A 26,557-nucleotide genomic window follows, 5' to 3' on the forward strand; every position below is an offset into this window, starting at 1 on the left:
CCCTGGGGCCGGGCCGGGTGCGGGGCCAGGTGGCCAGGCGCGGGGCCTGGCGGCTGGGACCCCAGGTCAGCGGCCGAGAGCCCAGGTGCAGGGCCAGTGGCTGGGACTGGGGCCAGCAGCAGAGCCCCCCGGGTGCGGGGCTGGCAGCCGGGACCCTGTGCAAAGCCTGGGGGTGCTGCAGCACGCCCTCTAGTTCCCGCAGCTATGGGGCTCCAGCTGCCTTACAGCCGTCATGGGTGGAAAAAACACAATATTTAATTTAAAAAACGAAGCAGAAGCGTGTGTTCATTTAATAGCAAATCCTCTGAGACAGCTGGTTTTGTCCATGAAGCTGCTGTTCTGGGCTTGGATGGCTGTTAATGGCTGGTGGGGTTTTGTGTGCTTGTGCTGTTCTTTTAATCCTGGGTGACAACATTCAAAAAAATTGTCAGTTTTTGCAGGAATAGAATGCTGATTTTGGGGGCCATAAAACCTTAATGATGTTTCTTTGAATGGTCACGTCAATGAGATCTCCCCTTCAGCTAGTTAGCGTGTCTAGACAGGCTTTAACGGGAAGGCCTTTAATCACCCGAGAAGTGCTCTTACCACAGTGCAGTAGATGTCATGTTACTGAATAGTCATGTTATCAAAGCCGTTCTGGGTATAACCAAAGGCCAGATCCTCAGCTGGGGTAAATCAGGATAATTCCACTGAACTACACATTTACATCAGTGAAGGATGTGGGCCAAAAATGTGTAACATTTTTTTTCTATGGTTTCTCCTACTGCACAAAGAAAATGTCATCACTGAAGCCTTGGCTGCAGTAGTAGTAACTGTAAACATGTAGATTATTTCTTTTTAAACATTCTCTGAAGATTATTTTAAAGAGTAAAGAAGAGATTTCTTTAGGTGAGAGGTTTTTCGCAGGAGTGGGTGGGTGAGCTTCTGTGGCCTGCATCGTGCAGGAGGTCGGACTAGATGATCATAATGGTCCCTTCTGACCTTAGGATCAGACAGAATGTCCTGTGCTGTTGTTAAACTGACAGCTGGGAGAAGGGAGAGAGTAACAATAATTTTTGTGACTACATCTCCTACCACACAGACCATATGGTAAATAATGTTTGGCACTCCAGAAAGCTGGTAAGAAACTGATCTTGCCTTCCGGGTCTAAGTTATATGAAATAGGTCAGGGTTACATAAAATTACACCCTTGTCATGTGACAAGGAGTTAGTAACCACTGACTGGAGCAGCTGTTTTTACACTCTGGGCCAGACTCTCACTTCACCACTAGCTAGATTTGTCTACCTCCTTCCTCCTCTGGATGCTCGCTGTGGTGTAGCCGCTTAGAGCCCAGGGTCAGCACTTACAGCAGTCCCACTTGCAGAAAGGCACATTACAATTGACCTGATTATTTGATTTCTATGTCTGGGTCAAGACCACACACATCTGCAAAGAGAAGAGCATGTGAAGGTCTGTTCAGCCATGGCAAATAGAGAGCAGGCTGATGTAACTTCATTCCAATTAGAAGGAAGCTGACTAGGGAACTTGGAGGATGAAACTCTAGGGGGTATGAGAATACTGCGATTCAACTAGTTATTGATCCTGCTGTCTGTGTGTCCAGAGAGCTGAGGAAATCCCAGAGTCTGTGCCGTTCTGACCCAAACCCAGAAAGCAAATACATAAGATTATAATTTGCCTAGGATTTCCCCTTTTAGAGCACGTTCCTGCCATGGAGCTCAAAGCACTTTCCAAGCGTGAATTAATTAATACTCAGGATAGCACTGTAAGGCGGGTAAAGTAGTTATTAGCCCTGTTTCAGGGGTAGGTAATGTGAGGTACGCAGAGATGTGAAGTGGCGTGCAAGAGTTCTCCTCACAATGCAGCTTGCTGCATTGCTGCCTCTCTTGCTCAGCTTGATGGTGCTATAAAAGACGAAAGCAAGGAAAAGAGGAAGAAAGGGGTAAGCAACATGTGTGTGACTTTGCATCTCACAAGCTAAGCAGGATTGGGCCTGCTTGTGACCCCAAAGGACATGCTTCAGCACGGACGATATTCCTTGCTCTGTGTTGGTCACGTACCTGTGCTTCTGCATGGTGCTGTGGGAGGGGTTTGAGAGTTATCCCTAGTGCTCTGATTGGACTCCAGCTTCAGGTGTTCCTCCAACTTCTCCTAGTCATTTCAGTTGGATACAGTGTTTGTTTTCACTTCCTGTTTTAAGCTGTGTGCAGCTGAAGAGCTCCCACCCCAGGAGTGGGCTAAGTGATCCCTGAATGTAGATTGTAGGACCTCAAGATAAAATGCAGTATATACATTTGTTTTTAGATTATGTATCTGAAATATATAGGACCTTGAGGAAGTGGGAAATAATACTGATTGGCAGCCTCTTCTTCCTGTGTTTAAATCCAACATGTAGCACAAGAGAAGGATGTTACTCAGTAAAATATTATGATTTATATTACGGTGTCACTTAGGAGCCTCAGTCATGGATCAGGACCTTATTGTGGTAAGCACTGTACAAGCACGGAACAAAAAAGGCCCCTGCCCTAAGAAGTTTACTGTCTCACAATGGTTTCTATGTCACTGCAGCTGTAAACAAGAATTCTGTTTGCCTCCGGGAATGGAGGCATTATCTTGCATGTGGGTTTCAACGGGGTAGAGAAATGAAATGAGTGTCAACAAAATTGTTGTTGCAGGTTCTCTGGACCCCGGAGGTGCTGCTAAATGGCATACGCTTCTCCAGAACGAGCCCAGATGGCGAGGAAGGGTATCCTGGGGAACTAAAAGCCTGGGTGACCTACACGCTCGATGGTGGGGAACTAGTGATAAACTACCGAGCTCAAAGCAACAACACTACCCCTGTTAGCCTGACAAACCATGCCTACTTCAATCTAGCAGGCCAGGTAAGATAATCATCCTTGGTACTTCTCCCGCTTTGGAAGCGTGACCGGATTCATCTCACTGAGCTCAGATGGTGGGCTCGTAACTCTCATAATGCCTCGTAACTCCCTCATGAGCTATGCTGTCCAGTGATCTTACTCTGCTTGCTACAGCATTGGAACAGCTAATACTTTAATACATCGTGAGGGGCGGGGAACCAAGAGCCATGTGCAAGTTGGGGCACGATGAGAGAGGGAAACTCTGGGGCTGTTCGTGGCTTAGGTGGTCAGAAAAGCTCAGTCCAAGGGGGTTCAGGGCAATCAGGGACATAGCGTGCTCAGGGAAGCTAATTTGGCACCAGGAGAAGCTACTGTAACTCTTTCAGTCTGTTTGGATTCCCAAGCAAGTGCAGAAGGGACTGCATACAGTATAGTGGCCTGTGATGTACAGAGCAGACTGGATGATCACCTGGTCTTTTCTGGCCTTAAACTCCCTGACTCTGAGAAAAAATGAAGCTTGTTGGGGTCATAGAATCATAGAATATCAGGGTAGGAAGGGACCTCAGGAGGTCATCTAGTCCAACCCCCTGCTCAAAGCAGGACCAATCCCCAACTAAATCATCCCAGCCAGGGCTTTGTCAAGCCTGACCTTAAAAACTTCTAAGGAAGGAGATTCCACCACTTCCCTAGGTAACACATGCCAGTGTTTCATCACCCTCCTAGTGAAAAAGTTTTTCCTAATATCCAACCTAAACCTCCCCCACTGCAACTTGAGACCAGTACTCCTTGTTCTGTCATCTGCTACCACTGAGAACAGTCTAGATCCATCCTCTTTGAACCCCCTTTCAGGTAGTTGAAAGCAGCTATCAAATCCCCCCTCATTCTTCTCTTCTGCAGACTAAACAATCCCAGTTCCCTCAGCCTCTCCTCATAACTCATGTGCTCCAGCCCCCTAATCATTTTTGTTGCCCTCCGCTGGACGCTTTCCAATTTTTCCACATCGTTCTTGTAGTGTGGGGCCCAAAACTGGACACAATACTCCAGATGAGGCCTCACCAATGTCGAAAAGAGGGGAACAATCATGTCCCTCGATCTGCTGGCAATGCCCCTACTTATACATCCCAAAATGCCATTGGCCTTCTTGGCAACAAGGGCACACTGTTGACTCATATCCAGCTTCTCGTCCACTGTCACCCCTAGGTCCTTTTCTGCAGAACTGCTGCCGAGCTATTCGGTCCCTAGTCTGTAGCGGGTGCATGGGATTCTTCCGTCCTAAGTACAGGACTCTGCACTTGTCCTTGTTGAACCTCATCAGATTTCTTTTGGCCCAATCCTCTAATTTGTCTAAGGCCCTCTGTATCCTATCTCTACCCTCCAGCATATCTACCTCTCCTCCCAGTTTAGTGTCATCTGCAAACTTGCTGAGGATGCAATCCACACCATCCTCCAGATCATTAATGAAGATATTGAACAAAACCGGCTCGAGGAACAACCCTTGGGGCACTCCACTTGATACCGGCTGCCAACTAGACATGGAGCCATTGATCACTACTTGTTGAGCCTGACAATCTAGCCAACTTTCTATCCACCTTATAGTCCATTCATCCAGACCATACTTCTTTAACTTACTGGCAAGAATATTGTGGGAGACCGTGTCAAAAGCTTTGCTAAAGTCAAGGAACGACACGTCCGCTGCTTTCCCTTCATCCACAGAGCCAGTTATCTCATCATAGAAGGCAATTAGATTAGCCAGGCATGACCTTCCCTTGGTGAATCCATGCTGACTGTTCCTGATCACTTTCCTCTCCTCTAAGTGCTTCAGAATTGATTCCTGGAGGACCTGCTCCATGATTTTTCCAGGGACTGAGGTGAGGTTGACTGGCCTGTAGTTCCCAGGATCCTCCTTCTTCCCTTTTTTAAAGATGGGCATGACATCAGCCTTTTTCCAGTCGTCTGGGACTTCCCCCGATCGCCATGAGTTTTCAAAGATAATGGCCAATGGCTCTGCAATCACATCCACCAACTCCTTTAGCACTCTTGGATGCAGCACATCCGGCCCCATGGACTTGTGCTCATCCAGCTTTTCTAAATAGTCCCAAACCACTTCTTTCTCCACAGAGGGCCGGCCACCTCCTCTCCATTCTGTGCTGCCCAGTGCAGCAGTCTGGGAGCTCACCTTGTTCGTGAAGACAGAGGCAAAAAAAGCATTGAATACATTAGCTTTTTCCACATCCTCTGTCACTCGGTTGCCTCCCACATTTAGTAAGGGGCCCACACTTTCCTTCACTACCACTCATGACTTTTGGGAAAATGGCTCTTTAATTCTACTCCCCATTGTTTCTGTGCCAGGAGACCCAGAACAACCCAACCAGCTAACAAAGCGTTAAATAACCTCTGCTTCAATGATACAAGTTTCAGAGTAACAGCCGTGTTAGTCTGTATCCGCAAAAAGAAAAGGAGGATTTGTGGCACCTTAGAGACTAACAAATTTATTTGAGCATAAGCTTTCGTGAGCTACAGCTCACTTCATCAGATGCATGCAGTGGAAAATACAGTGGGGAGATTTTACATACACAGAGAACATGAAACAATGGGTATTACCATACACACTGTAAGGAGAGTGATCAGGTAAGCTGAGCTATTACCAGCAGGAGAGAAAAAAAACCTTTTGTAGGGTTAATCAAGGTGGGCCATTTCCAGCAGTTGACAAGAACATGTGAGGAACAGTGGGGGCGGGGGGGAGTAAACATGGGGAAAAAGTTTTACTTTGTGTAATGACACATCCACTCCCAGTCTTTATTCAAGCCTAAGTTAATTGTATCCAGTTTGCAAATTAATTCCAATTCAGCAGTCTCTCGTTGGAGTCTGTTTTTGAAGTTTTTTTGTTGAAGAATTGCCACTTTTAGGTCTGTAATCGAGTGACCAAAGAGATTGAAGTGTTCTCCAACTGGTTTATGAATGTTATAATTTTTGACGTCTGATTTGTGTCCATTTATTCTTTTACGTAGAGACTGTCCAGTTTGGCCAATGTACATGGCAGAGGGGCATTGCTGGCACATGATGGCATATATCACATTGGTAGATGTGCAGATGAACGAGCCTCTGATAGTGTGGCTGATGTGATTAGGCCCTGTGATGGTGTCCCCTGAATAGATATGTGGGCACAGTTGGCAACTGGCTTTGTTGCTAGGATAGGTTCCTGGGTCAGTGGTTTTGTTGTGTGGTGTGTGCTTACTGGTGAGTATTTGCTTCAGGTTGGCGGGCTGTCTGTCAGCAAGGACTGGCCTGTCTCCCAAGATCTGTGAGAGTGAGGGGTCGTCCTTGATGATGCGTTGGAGAGGTTTTAGTTGGGGGCTGAAGGTGACGGCTAGGGGCGTTCTGTTATTTTCCTTGTTAGGCCTGTCCTGTAGTACGTGACTTCTGGGTACTCTTCTGGCTCTGTCAGTTTGTTTCTTCACTTCCGCAGGTGGGTATTGTAGTTGTAAGAATGGTTGACAGAGATCTTGTAGGTGTTTGTCTCTGCCTGAGGGGTTGGAGCAAATGCGGTTGTATCGTAGAGCTTGGCTGTAGACGATGGATCGTGTGGTGTGGTCTGGGTGAAAGCTGGAGGCATGTAGGTAGGAATAGCGGTCGGTAGGTTTCCAGTATAGGGTGGTGTTTATGTGACCATCGCTTATTAGCACCATAGTGTCCAGGAAGTGGATCTCTTGTGTGGACTGGTCCAGGCTGAGGTTGATGGTGAGATGGAAATTGTTGAAATCATGGTGGAATTCCTCAAGGGCTTCTTTTCCATGGGTCCAGATGATGAAGATGTCATCAGTATAGCGCAAGTAGAGTAGGGGCTTTAGGGGACGAGAGCTGAGGAAGCGTTGTTCTAAGTCAGCCATACAAATGTTGGCATACTGTGGGGCCATGCGGGTACCCATAGCAGTGCTGCTGATCTGAAGGTATACATTGTCCCCAAATGTAAAATAGTTATGGGTGAGGACAAAGTCACAAAGTTCAGCCACCAGGTTAGCCGTGACATTATCGGGGATAGTGTTCTTGACGGCTTGTAGTCCATCTTTGTGTGGAATGTTGGTGTAGAGGGCTTCTACATCCATAGTGGCCAGGATGGTGTTATCAGGAAGATCACCGATGGATTGTAGTTTCCTCAGGAAGTCAGTGGTGTCTCAAAGATAGCTGGGAGTGCTGGGAGCGTAGGGCCTTAGGAGGGAATCTACATAGCCAGACAATCCTGCTGTCAGGGTGCGAATGCCTGAGATGATGGGGCGTCCAGGATTTCCAGGTTTATGGATCTTGGGTAGTAGATAGAATACCCCTGGTCGGGGTTCCAGGGGTGTGTCTGTGCGGATTTGTTCTTGTGCTTTTTCAGGGAGTTTCTTGAGCAAATGATGTAGTTTCTTTTGGTAACCCTCAGTGGAATCAGAGGGTAATGGCTTGTAGAAAGTGGTGTTGGAGAGCTGCCGAGCAGCCTCTTGTTCATATTCCGACCTATTCATGATGACAACAACACCTTCTTTGTCAGCCTTTTTGATTATGATGTCAGAGTTGTTTCTGAGGCTGTGGATGGCATTGTGTTCTGCACGGCTGAGGTTATGGGGCAAGTGATGCTGCTTTTCCACAATTTCAGCCCGTGCACGTCGGCGGAAGGACTCTATGTAGAAGTCAAGTCTGTCGTTTCGACCTTCAGGAGGAGTCCACCCAGAATCCTTCTTTTTATAGTGTTGGTAGGAAGGTCTCTGTGGGTTAGTATGCTGTTCAGAGGTGTGTAAGAAATATTCCTTGAGTCGGAGACATCGAAAATAGGATTCTAGGTCAACATCAAACTGTATCATGTTCGTGGGGGTGGAAGGGCAGAAGGAGAGGCCCCGAGATAGGACAGATTCTTCTGCTGGGCTAAGAGTATAGCTGGATAGAATAACAATATTGCTGGGTGGCTTAAGGGAACCACTGTTGTGGCCCCTTGTGGCATGTAGTAGTTTAGATAGTTTAGTGTCCTTTTTCTTTTGTAGAGAAGCAAAGTGTATGTTGTAAATGGCTTGTCTAGTTTTTGTAAAGTCCAGCCACGAGGAAGTTTGTGTGGAAGGTTGGTTTTTTATGAGAATATCCAGTTTTGAGAGCTTATTCTTAATCTTTCCCTGTTTGCTGTATAGGATGTTGATCAGGTGGGACTGGATGTGTCATTACACAAAGTAAAACTATTTCCTCATGTTTATTTCCCCCCCCCCCCCCCCCCCACCTGTTCCTCACAGGTTCTTGTCAACTGCTGGAAATGGCCCACCTTGATTATCACTACAAAAGGTTTTTTTTCTCCCCTGCTAGTAATAGCTCACCTTACCTGATCACTCTCGTTACAGTCTGTATGGTAACACCCATTGTTTCATGTTCTCTGTGTATATAAAATCTCCCCACTATATTTTCCATTGCATGCATCCGATGAAGTGAGCTGTAGCTCACAAAAGCTTATGCTCAAATAAAAATGATATAAGTGTATCCCAGTGTCATAGGCACTTCACTTTGTACTGACACATCCCTTGGTCTGACCTCATTCTACTAGAGCCCCAGCTGAGATAAGGCCCCCACACTAGGAGCTGTAGACAAATGTAGTGAGAAAGTCCTGGCTCACAGTCTAACTAGACAAGACAGAAAACAGCTGGAAGGAGAGAAAAACAAAGGCACAGAAAGGGAAGGGGAATTGTCTAAGGTCACCCAATTAGTGGACTGCAGAGCTGGGAGTAGAGCCCATGTCTCTTGAAAAAAGAAAAGGAGGACTTGTGGCATCTTAGAGAGTAACAAATTTATTAGAGCATAAGCTTTTGTGGGCTACAGCCCACTTCATCAGATGCATAGAATGGAACATATAGTAAGATATATACCACGAAAGCTTATGCTCAAATAAATTTTTTAGTCTGTAAGGTGCCACAAGTACTTCTGTTCTTTTTGTGGATACAGACGAACACGGCTGCTACTCTGAAACATGTCTCTTGAGTCACCGGGCCCTGCCACGTGGACCATACTGCCTCTCAGTTACAATTTACTCTCATTACATTTATAATCAGGCATGAAGGCAAAGGTTTAGAAAATAATTCCCCCAGGTACTGCTGTGCAGTGAGGATAGCGTCTGATAGCATTGTTACATCCTTACACTTAGATAACAAGGCTCTTTGAAACATGCTGGATAGAAAGAGATATTTTAGAATGTCTGTGTAATTTAACTATATCAATGCCATTGTTTTAACAACTGCAGTGTAATCATCAGTGTATAGTTAATTGGTTAATGATAAGGCCAAGTAAACAAGTATAATTTTCAGCATAATCACATTTTGTGGAGCAGACATAACACCTGCAGTGTGTGTGTCTCTGCGTGAGAAGTTATTACGCTGATTAGAAAGTGACACAAATATTGAAGGGCTTGATCTTGCTCCTATTTCAGTCGGGGGTATGGTGGGGAGGGAGTTTGCAGGTTGCCATTCGCTTCAGAGGAAGCAGGATCAGACCCGTACTTACACAGAATACCAGCCACAAGAGAAGAAAACCTTCCTTCTCCAGACCAGAAGGACTTTTGCCCTCTAGAACAAAGACTTCCAAACACAACATGCAGCATTTGTGACCCTAACACCTTCTGATCTACTTTAGTGCCAAAATGGCTTGTGGCCTTTGTTGGGTTACACTTTGCTGTTAGTTTTGCTTTTTTGATGATTTTTAAAAGCTTATTTAGGCACTTTAGATTTTTTGTTTTTGTTGCTAAACAAATGTTGTTTACATACTGAAATAAAACAGATGGTTTGTAAACCCTAGACAGAAGGTTCTTTATTTGTTTATGAAAGATAGCTGGGCTCTTACGGAATTATGAGGGTAAAACTTGGAAAGTGTGTTGAACCCCCTTCACTGGGAAAGCTAGATAGTGTTGACTTTTCTTACAAACAGGTATTGACCAATAGCCATTGACAATATCAATGGTAAAAAAAACATTTTGCTTTGGGATTTACAGATTTAATTGGGTTAGGCATTTTGGATACAACAGCTGCACAAGCTAGAGTTACTTAATTTAATTTTTGATAATTAATAATAAGATGCCATGACCCATTTGGCGTTCGTACTGGCCAGATTAGAGAATTGCATACTGAAGAAGATTTATGGATGATTTTTTGTTGCAGCAAAGATTTAATGGTTTCAGCAGTATGAGGATTGGCATGATTTGGAAAAGGATTTGGGGGATTTTTTTTTTTTTTCAATTTTAGCAGTTACTTTTACTTTTTTTACACTTATGCGTGTGTTTGGCAAAAGCATTAACATGTTTAGCCACAGTTGCCTGCATCTTTGCTTTCTTTTTTTTATTTTACAATTTTTTTAGGGTACAAACACAGAACAAAAAGACAGTCCTTGTCCCAGAAAGCTTTCAGTCAAAGACCCAGATCCTCAAAAAAAACCAGTGGGAGTTAGGTGCCTAAATACCTCTGAGGATCCGGGCTCAAGAAAGTGTCTACCTTAGGTTTTATATGGTACCTTCTACCCTAGTAATGTCCCTTTGTCCACTAGGGGAAAAAGCAATAAGGAAGTGCAGGACAGGCAGACAGAGGGGAGTGCTGTGGGTGCGGAAATTACCAGCTCAGTCCAGTTGACAAGGCTTTTCAGTATACCCGCTGTTCTAGCAGTACATACAAGCTGTCATCCTGACAAGTATTCTGTTCTTGAGTGTGTATAGAAAATGGATTAGGCTGCGAGTGTATCGAGCAGTGGAGTGGGATTAAAGCCTTGGGATTATGAGGGTTGCTTTTGCTTCTCTCTGTTTACTGAGTAATGTGGAGACTGACTGTGCCAGTTGTAGGGAAGCTCAGAGTCACTAATGTTTGAACGCTGCAGTCCAGTGACATTGGCTCTGCTGGAGTTTGTGGTCAGTGTCCATGTGGTTTGATAACTGCCAGTGGAAAACACCCTGCACAGGTACCTGGACACATGTAAGGGGTACAGTGTAAGTATAAACATTTCTTCCATTGTCTCCTAGGGATCACATGATATCTACAACCATGAGGTCTCCATAGAAGCAGACTCTTACTTGCCTGTGGATGACACCCTGATCCCTACTGGTTGGTGACTTTGAGAATTGCATTTGTTTGAGGGAGGGGATTTCATAGCTCAGCTGGAGCAGGACTGGCTTTAAGGCAAGGAAAGTCATTCTTAAACATAAGTGAAGTCTCTTATTCCATTAGAGTAATGGATTGATTTTTCTGTTAGCAAACAGGAGTAACGTGGCATGAAATGGGGTCCAAAGCGACATGACAATAGCTCTTCTTGCTTGAGGCAGCTCCGCAGTTTGCACAGAACTGACCCTTGTCTCACCCAAACATAGCTGGAGAGCGATTCCCTAAGCCCTAGTGTGACTGATTGCTTTGCCTTGCAGCCCCCATTATGGTGCTGGTACCTGCTCCATGGTTAATTGAGGTTTCAACAGATGAGTCTGATGTTTGGCCTCCATTTAAAATCCCCCCAAAAGCTGCATGTGTCTCCAAATTGAGAGGTTATATCTGGGTCCCACTTGGGATCCTTCCATCAAATCTGAAGAGATCAGACAAAGTTCTGAGGGGATCAGTGGCATTCTAAAAGTCTAACACTTTTTGCCATGTACCGCACAGGAGAGGGATCTGTGACCTCATGTGTATGCCAGCTAGTGAGTCACATGTCATCTGTACAGCGACACACGAGCTCTGTGTCTAAAGATCTCATGTGCCTAGACCATGCAAAGAGCAGTTGGTGAGCTAACACATCATTCTGCTTTGTTTCAGAGATACGGGTGTGAAACAAATTACACAGCCATGTGTTCTGACATGGACATTTCCCATATGCCACATGCAAGGAAGAAAGTTGAGAGGTTGACTTTCACCACAGAGGCAGAGTTAAGGGGATTTGGCTGCCTTAACTGTGAATTTCTCTCCTTTCAGAGGTTTGGCTATTTTGGGAACTCAATTCAGAACTTCCAGGATTTCTGTCCTTCTTTTTTTTTTTTTTTTTTTAAATCTAGCACCCTTGAAACGCAATTTACATTCTAACGTTCAAATGTGATTTACATTTACATTCAAACCACTGGCAGTGCCTGCAGCCTTCCTCAGTGGATAAAGCACAGTGTGAGTAGCCACCGGCTGACTCACCACTCTCGGCATGTGGTGAGCGTTCCCACATGGGGCAAATAAATGAGGCAGTTAACCAGTAAACAAGGTGAGTGATTCAGCTTGTCATCAGAGGACAGTTACTGGAGAGACAGGAAGGGGGAGGCTGGAAGGAAGGGCGAGAGAAGCCCCGGATCTCCAGGAGGTGAGATCTCTTCCCCCCATTGTGTGTCTGGGGAGAAGGGGAAAGCCTCATGTTGTGGGGAACAAGCCCTCATATAGCACCTTGTGAATGAAGCACGCAGGGTTGAACTTGCCATGGGAGTGTGTGAGGAGTGTTTGCAGAGAGGAATCCAGGGTGAGGGACTTCACTCTGCTACACATAGGTATGAGTAACTTCATCAGATCATCTCGGGGCATCATGGTCTCCATGCTTCCATTGCGTAAATGAGTGGGGAGGGGAAGCCAGTGTAACCCTTTTTGCCTGCGGTTTTTGGTCTCTCTGGGTACCTGTAGGTATGTCTATGCTGCAGCTGGGAGTGAGCCCCCAGCCTGGGTAGACAGACTTGCACTAGAAGGCTAAAAACAGGTGTGTGGGCGTTGCAGCTCTGGCAGAGGCTTAGGCTCGCCGCCCCCCTAGGCTTGAGTTTGGGTGGCCAGTCCAAGTCTCCACCTAAGCCGCAGGGCCAAAGTCCCGCAGCTGTTTTGAGCGCTCTAGCCCGAGCCACGCCAGCGCAAGTCTGTCTCTCTGGCCTGTGAGACTTGCTCCCAGCTGCCTCTCATGCCCTTCTCCCCGTCTTATCCCCACCTCCTTCCTCCAGCCCGGCTGCTGGTGCTGTTGCGAGCTGAGCAGCTCCTAGTGCTAGCACCTGGTTCCTTTTCCCCTTTCCATCCTCCTGCAATGCCTGGCTTACTCAGGCTCATCTAGCAGAGTTTTCCACATGATCTTGAGGTCCTACTATCCCCATAAGCTGTGCCTGGATAATCTGTCCCTCAAAGCCTGGTCATATTACATGATGGGAATCCCTGTTATAGTCTGATTGCTTTGTTTCACATGCGATGGGTTAGATCGTCAACTACCATAAATCAGCATAACTCGATTGCTGTCTCCCTGGGGCGACACCGACTGACACCAGCCGAGGAGTGGGCCTAGCAGCTTGTACTATGAATGACTGCCTTGGTGATGAGCTGTGGCGGCTGGGAGCCCCAGGATCTTTTAAATCATGCAGGCGGGCCGCAGGGCTCCTAGGCATGCACGGGGTGGTACCGGCAAAGGCCGCCAGGTTGGCATGTGGAAGCCCTGGCCGTGCCCATTGACTGTTCTGCCCTGGGGCCTGGAATTGCTGTCGGTGGGCCTGCTGCCAGCAAAGCACTGGCAGCTAAACCTCAGTGGAAACCACCAGAGCCCTCCCCGTCTAACCTCAGAGATGCTTAAATACAATGAGCGCTGGTGGGTGATGTTCACACACTGTATGGGTAACTATGTACAAGAGGAAAGGCGAATCCTTCAAAGTTTTTGGCGAGGTCTTTCCCGGTGTGGAAGTCTCCGTGTTCCAGGGTTTCTCCGTCAGTCTGTTGATTTCAACGGAGTTGTGCTGAAGTGAATCGGAGTATCAAGTGGAGTGCCCCAAGGGTCGGTCCTGGGGCCGGTTTTGTTCAATATCTTCATAAATGATCTGGAGGATGGTGTGGATTGCACTCTCAGCAAATTTGCAGATGATACTAAACTGGGAGGAGTGGTAGATACGCTGGAGGGGAGGGATAGGATACAGAAGGACCTAGACAAATTGGAGGATTGGGCCAAAAGAAATCTGATGAGGTTCAATAAGGGTAAGTGCAGGGTCCTGCACTTAGGACGGAAGAACCCAATGCACAGCTACAGACTAGGGACCGAATGGCTAGGCAGCAGTTCTGCGGAAAAGGACCTAGGGGTGACAGTGGACGAGAAGCTGGATATGAGTCAGCAGTGTGCCCTTCTTGCCAAGAAGGCCAATGGCATTTTGGGATGTATAAGTAGGGGCATAGCGAGCAGATCGAGGGACGTGATCGTTCCCCTCTATTCGACATTGGTGAGGCCTCATCTGGAGTACTGTGTCCAGTTTTGAGCCCCACACTTCAAGAAGGATGTGGATAAATTGGAGAGAGTCCAGCGAAGGGCAACAAAAATGATTAGGGGTCTGGAACACATGAGTTATGAGGAGAGGCTGAGGGAGCTGGGATTGTTTAGCCTGCAGAAGAGAAGAATGAGGGGGGATTTGATAGCTGCTTTCAACTACCTGAAAGGGGGCTCCAAAGAGGATGGCTCTAGACTGTTCTCAATGGTAGCAGATGACAGAACGAGGAGTAATGGTCTCAAGTTGCAGTGGGGGAGGTTTAGATTGGATATTAGGAAAAACTTTTTCACTAGGAGGGTGGTGAAACACTGGAATGCGTTACCTAGGGAGGTGGTAGAATCTCCTTCCTTAGAGGTTTTTAAGGTCAGGCTTGACAAAGCCCTGGCTGGGATGATTTAACTGGGAATTGGTCCTGCTTCGAGCAGGGGGTTGGACTAGATGACCCTCTGGGGTCCCTTCCAACCCTGATATTCTATGATTCTATGATTGAGCCAGGCCCCATGTTTCTGGGCCTTAAGGTTTTCGTTGCAAGCACAAACACCCAACGAGTGTAATCTGTGCTGCAGGTTTCACCAGGAGGGCGCACCCATCGCGGGTGCGCCGCTCACCTGGCTAAGGTCCGCAGCATGGAGAAGGGAGAAAGAGTTGCAAAGGCCCTGAGTGAGTGTCCAGGCTCCTTACTCCTCTTGGCTGAGGGAGAGAAGGAGTTAAATTTAACGGGTTCTCTGTGCCTGTGTCCTCTCCACTTGACACCAGCTGAGGCCAGACCGAGAGCACTCCTGCTGTACCAGCTGCTCCCAGAACTGGCCTTATACCCGCCACCCACCCGGCAGCCGAGGCCCCTTCCCAAGAGCTAGGATGGGCAGGAGCCAAAGATCCCAGCAGTCCTCGTAGAACACCAGTGCCTCCCTAGGGACTGGGGAGCTGGCGCTGTTTGTGAGCTCTGAGGAGCAGCGGGGAGGCCCCTGCCCAGCTAGGGCAGAGATGGCTGCTCCCGCACTGAAGAGCTAACAGGTTTGGGTGCGGGGAAGCAGAAAACTGATTAATTTGTGCAGCTGAGGTGGAAGAGACCACAGAACTGATGAGCTGGGGGTGGGAGGAAATGGAGGGGGCATGGCGTTATGGGCATATGGAGGATGAATGAGGGAAAGTTGGGGTGTCTGACATGCGGGGAGGGGTGAAGCAGTGATGGAATAGCAGGGTCTGACAGGTGTGCGCATGTTTGTGTGTCCCTCTGTCCACACAGAGATCTGACAAGGGTGTGTGTGTGTGTGTCCCTCTGTCAGCCAGGGCTTTGACCTGTGTCTGTGTCCCTCTCTGTCCATCCAGGGGTTTGATGGGTGTGTGCATGAGTGTGTCCCTCTGTCATCCAGGGGTCTGACGTGTGTGTCTGTCTGTCCCTCTGTCCACCCAGGGACCTGACGGGTGTGTGTGTCCCTCTGTCCACCCGGGGGTCTGAAGGGTGTGTCTGTGTGTCTGTCCAGGAGTGTGTGTCTATGGCTGTATGAGTGTGTGGGGTGGGAGTGTTGTGTGCGTTGGTGTTTCTGGTAAGCCTCGGCAAGCAAAATTTTGCTGGAGCTGGTAGGTTTTATTTCCTTGACGTTTTTGCAAGTCTGTATTACCATATGCCTTCCGGCTCCGCTGTGGGCAAGTCACATTGATTTGCTCCTGGGGGAGGAGGTGTGAGTAGATCTAGGTGAATCTTCATTATTAAGCCTCATGCATCTCCTCCGGATCCAGGACCCAATTCAGCAAGAGACTGAATGTAGGCACATCAGTATTCCTCTGGGCTTCAGAATGCAAAATGGCATTGACTTCAGTGGGACTGATGCCATGCTTAGAGTTAAGCCCATGCTAAGTACAAGGCACTTACTTACCTTGCTGAATTGGGACCTTAGTATAATGTTTCAATGGATGCTCATGCATTTTAAGTAACATCTGTTCTTGAAAGTTAGCAATTACCTGGCTGGTTATTTAAGTTTTTAATGGTGCCTTGGCTTGATAGTCCTGTTTTCTGTATCTATTTGCCTTTTAACATTTTGGATAAGTGAATATGTTAAGGCAAAAAACTAGAGGGATAGTCTGTGCTGAGTGGGTTAGGCGGAGGTTGTGTATATTTTAAAAACCATTTTGTGCGGGGCTGTCTCTCTCTCTCTCTCTCTTTTTTTTCAGCACAAGTAGCAGACACTTGAATAAAACAGTTTCTCTTTTTAAAGTGATTCTTCCTCCACTCCGATGTATTCAGTAGAATTCTACATTTAGATTGGATTGAAAGCCACAAAAATGCATGACTTGTAAGATAAAGAGTGATTCTGAGCATTTGCAAAGAAGAACTGGTGCAGAGCAACTGATGAGTTCAAAGTGAGTAGATCTGAAAAGCCAGGGCAGTCGGCAGCGAGGTGAGGCTGTGACTGCTGATGTGAGAAGAGAAATGTCCCCAAACAGAGACTTCAGGGTAACAAAAAGGTGAACTGTGTGATGGGAAGTTTGTCATTCCATTCAAAGTTACCCGCATTGGCGATAAATCCGAGCAAATAAAAACCTGGCAATGGCCAGGAAAATAGTTCATACAAAACTTGGTCACAGACGGCAGCACTGCGCCAGAGAACCGGTGGCTGTGATCCATGGCCCTGATCTTACGCTGCCTGTCACTTACACCTGTGCTTCCAAATCTGGCTGGCAGCGTGTGGCACCTGCTGTGTGGCATAATTTCCTATTGTCAAGGACTGTGCCGAGTGGAGGAAGAGTCACTTTAAAGAGAGAAACTGTTTTGCTCAGGTGTCTACTTGTGCTTAAAAAAACAACAACACAGAGCCACACACAATGGTCTTAAAAATACGTGCAACCTCCACCTCACCCACCAAGCACAGAATATCCATCTAATATCTTTGGCAGCATTTGACACCTGCTCTGTGGTATTGTTTCCTATTGTAAAGGTCTGTGCAGGGAGTGGGAAATGACGGCCCTGTGTGACTGTGAAGAAGGGGATGATTTTCAAAGGGCAGCTAGGCACCAAATTCCCATCTGTGCCTCTGAAAATCTCCCCTCAAGTTACAACTTTTTGTTAATGGGTTTGAATGCTTTGGGCTCAAACAATTCTTAAGGTCCACCAGAAGTGGAGAGATCACAGTCTGTGACCTTGTTCTCTCTGTGGGCTTTATTATTAGCATATCAGGTCACTATTACAGTCTTCTCTAGCTTCTCTCTACTTCTTCCATTTGCATTTACTTATTACGTATCCATGTGCTGACGTGTGTGTTAGGGCTTCTAAAGAGTGATTATTTGGGTATGTTCTTCTACACTTTATTTGCCGATTGTCACTTGTTATGGCACTTAAATACAAATAATGTAAGAGTTCGGCCGGCCCTGGGGGGTGCGAGTGCACACTGGAGCCCCCCGGTTCAATCTGCCGTGAATAGCCTGCTCTGTACTCTGAATGCAGCATGTGTGACATGTTGAATTCCACCCACAGTCCTGGTGGAGTTTGGTCCATTATTCTCCCTACACCTTTCCTTGGCTACGTAACCCTTGGCAGTATTCGTTGCCATATGGGTATAACTCGATGTGCAGAACAAACCATTCAGAAGTTTCTTGTTAATTTCAGAGGGTTTGATGATGCCTGTAAGGCCCAGTCTTGTGTCCCAGAGTTCCATGGTCCACAGCGTGCGGGGTGCATAAACTGCTCTCTCTCTTTAATGAGGGCATATGCCGCTCCTCACATGGCTAGCCATCTCTGCTGATTGGTAGTTAGAGATGGAGTCATGGCTCTGCCCACTCCCGGCCTCTCTGGTGGGAGCCCCTTCTCAGCAGCCCCTGCACTCGAACACACTCACTATGTGATCACATGAGGCCCCAGTCTAGCAGCTGACAGTGATTTTTAGCAAAGCCAAGTGATCTGCAATAGACGTTACCTCACTGCAGCAATCGGTGACACCACACAGCCACGTGTGCAGATCCGGCACTATTCATAGCCAGCTTGTGACTTGTACACCGATGGTGCTTGAGGGTAAGCCATGAGCTGCCATCAGCAGCTGAGGAAATGCTGGTGATGATGTTGCAGTGGGGGAGGTTTTCAAGTTGCAGTGGGGGAGGTTTAGGTTGGATATTAGGAAAAACTTTTTCACTGAGAGGGTGGTGAAACACTGGAATGCGTGGCCTAGGGAGGTGGTAGAATCTCCTTCCTTAGAGGTTTTTAAGGTCAGGCTTGACAAAGCCCTGGCTGGGATGATTTAACTGGGAATTGGTCCTGCTTCGAGCAGGGGGTTGGACTAGATGACCTTCTGGGGTCCCTTCCAACCCTGATATTCTATGACTCTATGTGACTGAGAGTATTGCACAATACCAGCATGTTCATGAAAACGCTGGGTGCTGGGAAACTCAACCACAGAGAAATATGAAGTTGGATCCTGAGTCAGCCTAGATAATTTTATGTTTCTAGAATAACTAGCTGCGGTTGGAGGTGGCGCTCATCCAGCCTTGGCCCTCATCCATTTCCCCAGTCAACTAATCACTGTGTGTGTTCTGCGTAGCAATAAGGTGATGGAGGAAATCAATGGCAGCTAAGGTCAGTTTGTGCTCACCAGTGGGGTGACAAATATCTAGCAACTCTTTGGGAACCATGGGCCAGATCCTGAGCGCCAGCTAAGCTGTGCAGGACACAGAGGGAGTGGGGAAAGGTGGCTCTAGGCAACATCTCTGTTCCCCTAATCCTGGGGCTGTGAGGTGCTTCAGGGGCGGGACAGGAGCCTGGGTCTGCAAGAGGGCAGACGCACAACCGGCAGCCGTGGTAGGGCTGCGTGCATTACCGTATGGACCCTGTGGGAATAAATACCACAGGACGTACTGCCTCAGGAGGAGGAGTCCAGGAAGTGTCTGTACAACAAGATGGACTCCCCTGTTGGCTGTAAGGGTGGACATGCCTCTTGGCTTGCTCTGGGACTCCTGACTCCAGCACTGACTTTCAGAGCTGTTCCTAGTCTCTGACTGCCACTGCTCTGACCACTAGGTATGACTGCCCAAGCCCCAGTCATGACTGACTGACTGGCTAGGCAGTAGTTTGTCTCTGGTGAAATTTACAGCAACCTCAGGGATGCTCTAAATTTTGCCAGCAATAATGTTCCCATAGGGACTGTTCTACCAAGGATCACCGGGGTCTCCAAGATGCTTCTGGCCCACCCCAGTGCCTAAGGGGATGCTGGAACAGGTAGTCAAAACTGGCTACACCTACTTTATATGCCACACAGGGACTCTCCTACAGTAGGGTAATCTACCCATAAAGCGAGCTAATTGTCCTGTCTGAGAAGCACCAAGCAGTTGGACGGGGGCCTGAAGATCTGCTGTATCCATGCTAAAAAGCTGAGGTGCTCTGATCTGAATGTTCTTCCTCTTCTCTTTCCTTTCAGTAGGAGGTTAAATCATGGGTTGGTCTCAGTTACCTTTCCAGCCTCCTTTAAGTCATTGTCTCTTGTTCCAAACCATTGGTCGTCCGGCTTGCTGCGTGGTGGAGGCATGTTATGCTGCCATGATGCAGGACATCCCGCTAGAGGAGCTCTCTGAAGCAGAGGAGAGAAGGGATGTGGAGGAAGTGGTTGTGGGATATGACTAAGAAAATTTGCAGTGAGTGGGCTTGTATCAGCTTCGGTACACGAGAACTGAGCGTGGTTCACACAGGCACAAGCCAGGAGGTGCCGGTCTCGGGCGGCTTGCAGCAGCTACTCCTGCTGGAAAGAGGCAGCAGCTGACAGTGGTGGAATTGAGCAGGGGGTGATTGGAGGATGTGGCACTTGAAGCTTATGAGGATTGGCCTGGAGATGATCCCTGATTTACAGCTGGGGACACACAGAGGGGAAGTGGCTTGCCCCAGGTCACCCTGCCTCTTGTGCATGTGGGAGAAGGGAAAGAGACACCACAGATAACACCAATAGCCCTCTGTGTTGGGAACTGGCTGTCACCAAGGTCTAGCACGCTGTTAAGGCTGTGCACCTCACACCCCTCCTTGTTTAATTATCCTTTTAATCTGAGCTAAGGGGCCCAGACTAAATGTACGTTTGCACTTTGGGGGACAACATGCAGACTCACAATGTACCAGTCACCGAATCACTGCAGATCCCTGACTGAGGGCCTGAGCCGGACCCCACTGAAGTGTGTGGGAAGACTCCCATTGAATTCAGCAGGCTTTGGGTGAGGCCCTGACACAGCAGCGTGATGTGAAGTAGAAAGGCCCCGAGGAAGGGAGCAGTTTGTCACCTTCGAGCGCTGTGAGGAAGTTCTTGTGGTGCAAAGTTGTCATGAGTTGCTCATCTGAGAAGAGCGCGCTGCGGTTACTGGGATCACAGACACTTTAGAGCACAGGCAGGCAAACTTTTTGGCCCGAGGGCCACATCCGCGTTGGAAACCTGTACGGAGGGCTGGGTAGGAAAGGCTGTGCCTCCCCAAACAGCTTGGCCCCCGCCCCCTATCCGCCCCCTCCCACTTCCCAACCCCCTCAGAACCCCCGACCCATCCGACCTCCCGGGCTCCTTGTCCCCTAACTGCCCCCTGGCCCCCACCCCCTATCCAACTCTCCCTGTTCCCTGAGTGCCCCGACCCTTATCCACACCCCCGCCCCCAGACAGGCCCCCACAGGACTCCCATGCCTATCCAAACCCCCCTGTCCCCTGACAACTCGCCCCCCAAGAACTTTTGCCCCATCCAACCTCCCCGTGTTCCCTGTCCCCTGACTGACCCGACCCCTATCCAAACCCCTGCCCCTAACCATCCCCGGGACCCTCTGCCCCTTATCCAACCCCCCCTGCTCCCCGCCCCCTTACCATGCTGCTCAGAGCAGCAGGAGCTCGCAGCCCCACTGCCTGGACAGAGCCAGCCACATTTCCGCGCTGCCTGGCAGGAGCGGCGGGCCAGAGCGCTGGCAGCGTGGCGTGCTGAGGCTGCAGGGGAGGTGGGACAGCAGGGGAGAAGTCAGGGGCTGGCCTCCCCAGCCGGGAGCTCAGGGGCCGGGTAGGACGGTCCTGTGGACCGGCTGTGGCCCGCAGGCCATAGTTTGCCCACCTCTGTCTTAGAGAGAAGCAGTCTGAGCAAAGGGACAAAATGCAAGATTCAGCACAGAGCTTTTCAATGGCTCTTGTAGAGCTGTGACATCGAAGCAGCTCTGGGCCTGGAGGGGGTGCAGCATTTTCTACTGGGATCCCCACCAAAGCAGAATTTCCCATTGCAGTGCAGAGCCTAAAACAACACCGGAGTAAAGACAGACCGGACTCGCAGTGCTCCGAATGTGAAATAACACCAGTGAGGTCAAGGACATTACACCCGTGGGAGTGGGTGGAGAATCAGGCCCTCGGTTTCAGAAGTTTAGCTCCCTAAGGCTAGAGCATTAGAAAAGTGGCTACTGAGTTTGCGTGTCTCAGTTTTTGGGTACCCAATCTGAGATCCTTGGGGCCAAACTTTCAGAGGGGCTGTCCCCCCCACAACTCCAGCCAAAGGGAATGGAAACCTGTGGGTACTTGGCACTTCAGAAAAACCAGCCTTAGGTGTCACAAGCTGAGTTCCCAGCGTCTGAGGTACCCTGAAGTTAGTGTACTCATTTGAAAACGTTGGACACAAACAGTTACCAGTAGCCCGCGTTGGCTTTGCTGTCCAGATCCGTTGTAGCAGGCTTGGGGCCCAATTTACTCTTAGAGGTGCTGCTGATAAAAATGTAGGACCCTATCCGATGGCAATGGAGATGCGTCACTGAGCACTGGATCATCCCGTCAGTCAGGTATCGGCACATGCACACTGAACCTGCCCCATGTGAAACCAGTGCCACAGGGCCACGAGAACAGCTTTGCTATTGAACGTGGCTTGCTCCAAAAAGTCATGGCTCTGAGTCAGCCTTGGAAGTTTTGATATCAAATTCCCCTTGCTTTGAAGCAAAGTGACTTGATTCTGAGTGTCAATGTGTGTTTGCAGTACCAGGAGGAGGAGGGAGGAAGTAGATGTTCCATCTGCTTAATTATTTTACTGTTGACTGAGTTTAGAAAAATCCCCGTGTGCTCTTCCTTAGCATGAGCCGCACTTTGCTTGTCGAGAGAGCCACCTGCTGTTTTCAGTAACCAGTTCTAAGACTGCTATTTCTTAGAGCCCTAGCTAGAGAAACCACATACAACAGTCGTCTTGTCGAAGCAGGTGTGCTTGCATGTTGGCATCTTTCTACTTCTTCCAAGGGCGTTGCTCTATGGGCCTTCTGCGATAACCGAGGAGAATTGCAGAACATCAGGCCGTGCCTTGGTGGGTTTACTCTGGAAGTGTGGGGAGCAGGGGCATGTTGTGTGCACTTCATGCTGACTTGCGGCCTCATGTCTTACATTTTAAACCCCGTCCATTATGATCAGGGAATATACACAGAGAGTTGGGGGGAAACAATTCTCACACTGTCTGAAAGGCTGCAACATAACACGACTTTATTTCTTAGAATCCAGAAATCTAACACACACAAACCAAATGGAGCCAGAGACAAAGCAGGCTGCTCCCTAAGGCAGAGAAGCACAATTCATCCTACTGTAGGCTGGGTCACTGCAGACTGACTGCTGGCACACTTCCCTCAGAGCCCCCTAACCTGTCCGCAAGACCGGGAAGCCTCTTGGAACTTAATCGCTTGTAATTTCAATAGGTATAATTTTCAGTACCCTAGCCCCAAGGGAGTAGGGAGTTATCCTGGTTGTTCTGAGCTTCTGCAGAATCTCTGCTTTCACATAAAAAGAAGAGTAGGTTTCTAGCCTTTATGGTGGTGAGGGAAACTTGATAAATCTGAACTGAGTGTAACCAGTGTTGTATTGATCAGGGGTTGTGAGCATCTCTCTGGCCAGGGGGTTGCATTGTGTATGTCTGCCTAGAGCATGGGGGTGTGAGGGTGGGTGAGCGTGCCTCCATTTATCCAGGGGTGTGGAATGGGTGTAAGTATGTGTCTCCATCCAGAAGGGTGATGGGGAAGGGTCGGTGTGTTCATCCCAGGGTTTGAGAGCGTGTACGTAAAAAGCCCAAGTGAACGAAAATGGGTGAGGTCAGTGCGCCCACAGGAGATTTCCCTCTCAAGAATAAACCTGGATCAGTTCTTTTCTTGCTGGGAGTTTCTACAAGATACCCTAGAGAACAGCCCATTGATCTCCCCTGCCGAGCTGTAGCTACACACCTCCTGCCTCAGCCATGCACACTGCTACTTAGGCCAGAATGTACAGTGGCACAGCTAGGTTGGTTAGAAGTGTGAAAGACTCCTCACCTCCTAGCTACGGAGCTGGGTTGGCAAAACCCGCGGGAGAGAGGCAGCTATGCTGACACCCGGGCAGCCAGAAGCCATCTGGTAACGTCGGTCAGGAGGGTGGTGTCCCTCTGCCATCAGAAAAACTCTTGTCAGCGGAGCTGTCTGTACTCGTGGCTCTGCCAGCGTCACTCTACTGCCATGGGCTCTGTAGCATGGACACGGCCTCAACTGCCTTCTTCTTTTACTAAGTCTCTTTGTCTCTTCCATTTTTCTCTCCTCTCTGTCTCTCTCCCACTTTTTAGATTCTGAGAGGCTGCTGAAGTGACCCACCACGCAGTAACACTGAGCACAGCGTTCAGACTATGCCTCGTCCCATGCATTTGTAGCAGCCCTCTCGCATTTGCATACACAGTGCGTTGCAAGCTAAGCTATCTTTTGCCTTCCTTGCAGCTGGCTCTGGTTCCTCACCTGCCCCATTTCTTACTGTAAAGCTTAAAAGCAGGGCATGCTTCTCCCTGCCCTGCATGTCTGAGACGGCCATAGCTCAGCAACGTGAGCTGGCTCACCTCAGCCAGCAGTGCCCCCGCAGAGCCGTGGTTAAGGGTGCATTTTGAAAGAGTTGGTGAAGCCTGAATCTGCTGCTCAGCTGAACCCTGTCACCAGATTAATGGTGTCTCAAGCAGAGGGGCATGGGTGTGGAGCGGACAGTGCCTGTTCATTGTGTGATGTCACAATACAGCAATGCCGAGCGGCATGCTGCTTCCCCCTCCCGCTCTGGCTCTGCACTGCTCGTGTTTCTTGAACAGAGCCCCTGCGCTCACAAGCTTTGTCACTTTGCAGATCACACTGGAGTGGATCTGACCTGGCCCAGATCCTGAGCAAACATCAATGAGTGGGAATGACCCCTGTGAATTAGGCCTCGGAACGAGAGGGTCGCACATTCCATGGCTTCGGTAGGCTGAGCTCGGTGCAGCCCTCCATTCCCCCCCCACATACTAGAGCCTCCCAGCCACCTTGCCAGGGGTTCGGTGTGCTCCCCGTTCTTCCCGCCCCCAGGACAGGAGCTGGGTGCACACCCTCATCCCCCTCACCATTATTCCCTGTCTTCAGCCTGTCTGGGAGGTCAGTGACTCAGGGTGTCAACATGCCAACTCCACTGGGTTGAGGGGCAGCACTGCATTAGTATTATGGTTATGTCGGCAGGGCCGCCAGCCAGCTCTTAGGGCTCTAGACAACTGCAGAGTGCTTAAAGCTGTGGCTTTGCTAATCAGTGGCAAGGGCTCCCTGTGTGTCTCCTTCCCCCTTCTCATTTTCCAGTTCCCCCCCAGATCAATAGGGTTCTGCCTGGTGATGCCTAGGACATCCCCTGCAGGTTTGGAAGTGATCGGATGAGGTGTTCACAGACATGCAGAAAATGCCGGGAAGTGCAGTTGTGCTAAGTGTAAAGCCTTGTACGTTTGGCCAACTGTTCTGCATAGCTGGGTGGTGTTGCGTACAGCAGGATGTGAAGCATTGACTGTATTAATGCACTAGGGGCTGATCATAGAATCCTAGAATATCAGGGTTGGAAGGGACCTCAGGAGGTCACCTCGCCCAACCCCCTGCTCATCAGATTGTGCCATTCGGACGCCCGTTTGCTAGTCTGCATGAAATGAGCCTGTGAGCTCGGTCCCAGTCACTGCGGGCAGCACAGACCCCTCCTTCACAGTGTCCTTGTTGGCGTTGCTACGAAAAGCACCAAGGCGTCAATGGGAGACTAGTCTGTCATCCCTACAAGTGGTCCCTTCAGCGCCAGGTTGAGCCGTATTGACTCTGTCCTGTGGGGAAGTCTGTACACAGTGCCTGTACGGTAACTCGTTCTGTAGCTCAACAAAGGGCTTCCATCTCTCAGGCTATCCACTTTTCTGAAGCATGAAATGCTTACTTTAAAAAGTGGTGTAAGGAGTTCTAAGAACACCCAGATGGTAAGGCCCTTATTCAGCAGAACATCTACCTACTTAGAACATCAGCTCTTTGGGACAGGAACTGTCATTTTGTTCCATGTTTGCACAGCGCCTGGTGCAGGGGGGCCTGGGCCACGATGGGGCTCCTACGTACTGCGGCAATGTTAATAATAATAAAACACTCAAGCACATGCTTAACTTTACGTTCCCGGGATTACTTTTGTGCTTAAAGATATGAATGGCCTTAATTGCTTTGCTGGGTTGGTAATACAATATGGGGCGTAACAGTCTTCAAGTACATAAAAAGTTGTTACAAGGAGGAGGGAGAAACATTGTTTTCCTTAACCTCTGAGGACAGGACAAGAAGCAATGGGCTTAAATTGCAGCGAGGGAGGTTTAGGTTGGACATTAGGAAAAACTTCCTAGCTGTCAGGGTGGTTGAGCACTGGAATAAGTTGCCCAGGGAGGTTGTGGAATCTCCAGCATGGGAGGTTGTTAAGAGCAGGTTAGATAAACACCTGTCAGGGATGGTCTCTAATGTTTAGTCCTGCCTCAGTGCAGGGGACTGGACTAGATGACCTGTTGAGGTCCCATCTAGTCCTACATTTCTGTGATTTCTATCGCAGGGTTATCACTGACATCCTTCAGTATTTCAGAGCTGCAGTGTCCTTCTCTTTATGGTTCCTGGAGCCTCTCTGTGAGCTGCCAAAACAGGCTGTGTGCTCACAGAGAGCCTCTCTGTGCTATTTCCCCCCCAGGAGAGGTGGCTGCGGTGCAGGACACCGCTTTTGATCTGAGGAAGCCGGTGGAGCTTGGAAGACACATGCAGAAGTTTCAGCTCCCTGGCTTTGACCATAACTTCTGTTTGGAACGGTCGGAGGCTCGACGCTACTGTGCAAGGTGAGAACTCAATCGCCTCAGCTGTGTAAAGCCGTGGTGGTTCCCTGGCTTCAGATCTTTCTGGTTTGTACCAGTTGTGCTTGAAGCACAGAGGGCATCGACTGGGGACTCCGAAGGAAGGTCCCAATTTTCTGTCCCTTCAATCTACAGGCCACCCATTACCAGGGTATTTGAGCCTCACAGTCTTTAATGTATTCCCCCTCACAAGAGGCCCGTGAGGCAGGGCCGGGCTGCCGTCCCCATGCTGCAGATGGGGAAATAAGGCACAGAGAGATTGAGTTGTTAAGGTCACAGTGGGAGCCTTGGGCAGGGAATTGAACCTCTCTCCTGAGCACTGGGCCGGCACCCTGACCACTGGACCATCCGTCTCCCCTCTCCTTGCCCTGCTGGCTCCTGTTTTTC

General features: G+C 48.8%; 1 protein-coding gene across 1 annotated transcript in view; it reads left to right on the top strand.

The window, feature by feature from the left end:
• GALM (galactose mutarotase) overlaps positions 1–26,557 on the top strand; it is an 84,014-nt gene that overhangs the window by 52,825 nt on the left and 4,632 nt on the right. The window contains exons 4-6 of the mRNA XM_073339971.2: positions 2,674–2,880; positions 10,865–10,946; positions 26,014–26,155. Coding sequence (XP_073196072.1) covers positions 2,674–2,880; positions 10,865–10,946; positions 26,014–26,155 — 431 coding nt within the window. The remainder of the gene's footprint in view (positions 1–2,673; positions 2,881–10,864; positions 10,947–26,013; positions 26,156–26,557) is intronic.

Source organism: Lepidochelys kempii, chromosome 3, assembly GCF_965140285.1.
Source record: "Lepidochelys kempii isolate rLepKem1 chromosome 3, rLepKem1.hap1, whole genome shotgun sequence".
In the NCBI taxonomy this organism is placed as follows: Eukaryota; Metazoa; Chordata; order Testudines; family Cheloniidae; genus Lepidochelys; species Lepidochelys kempii.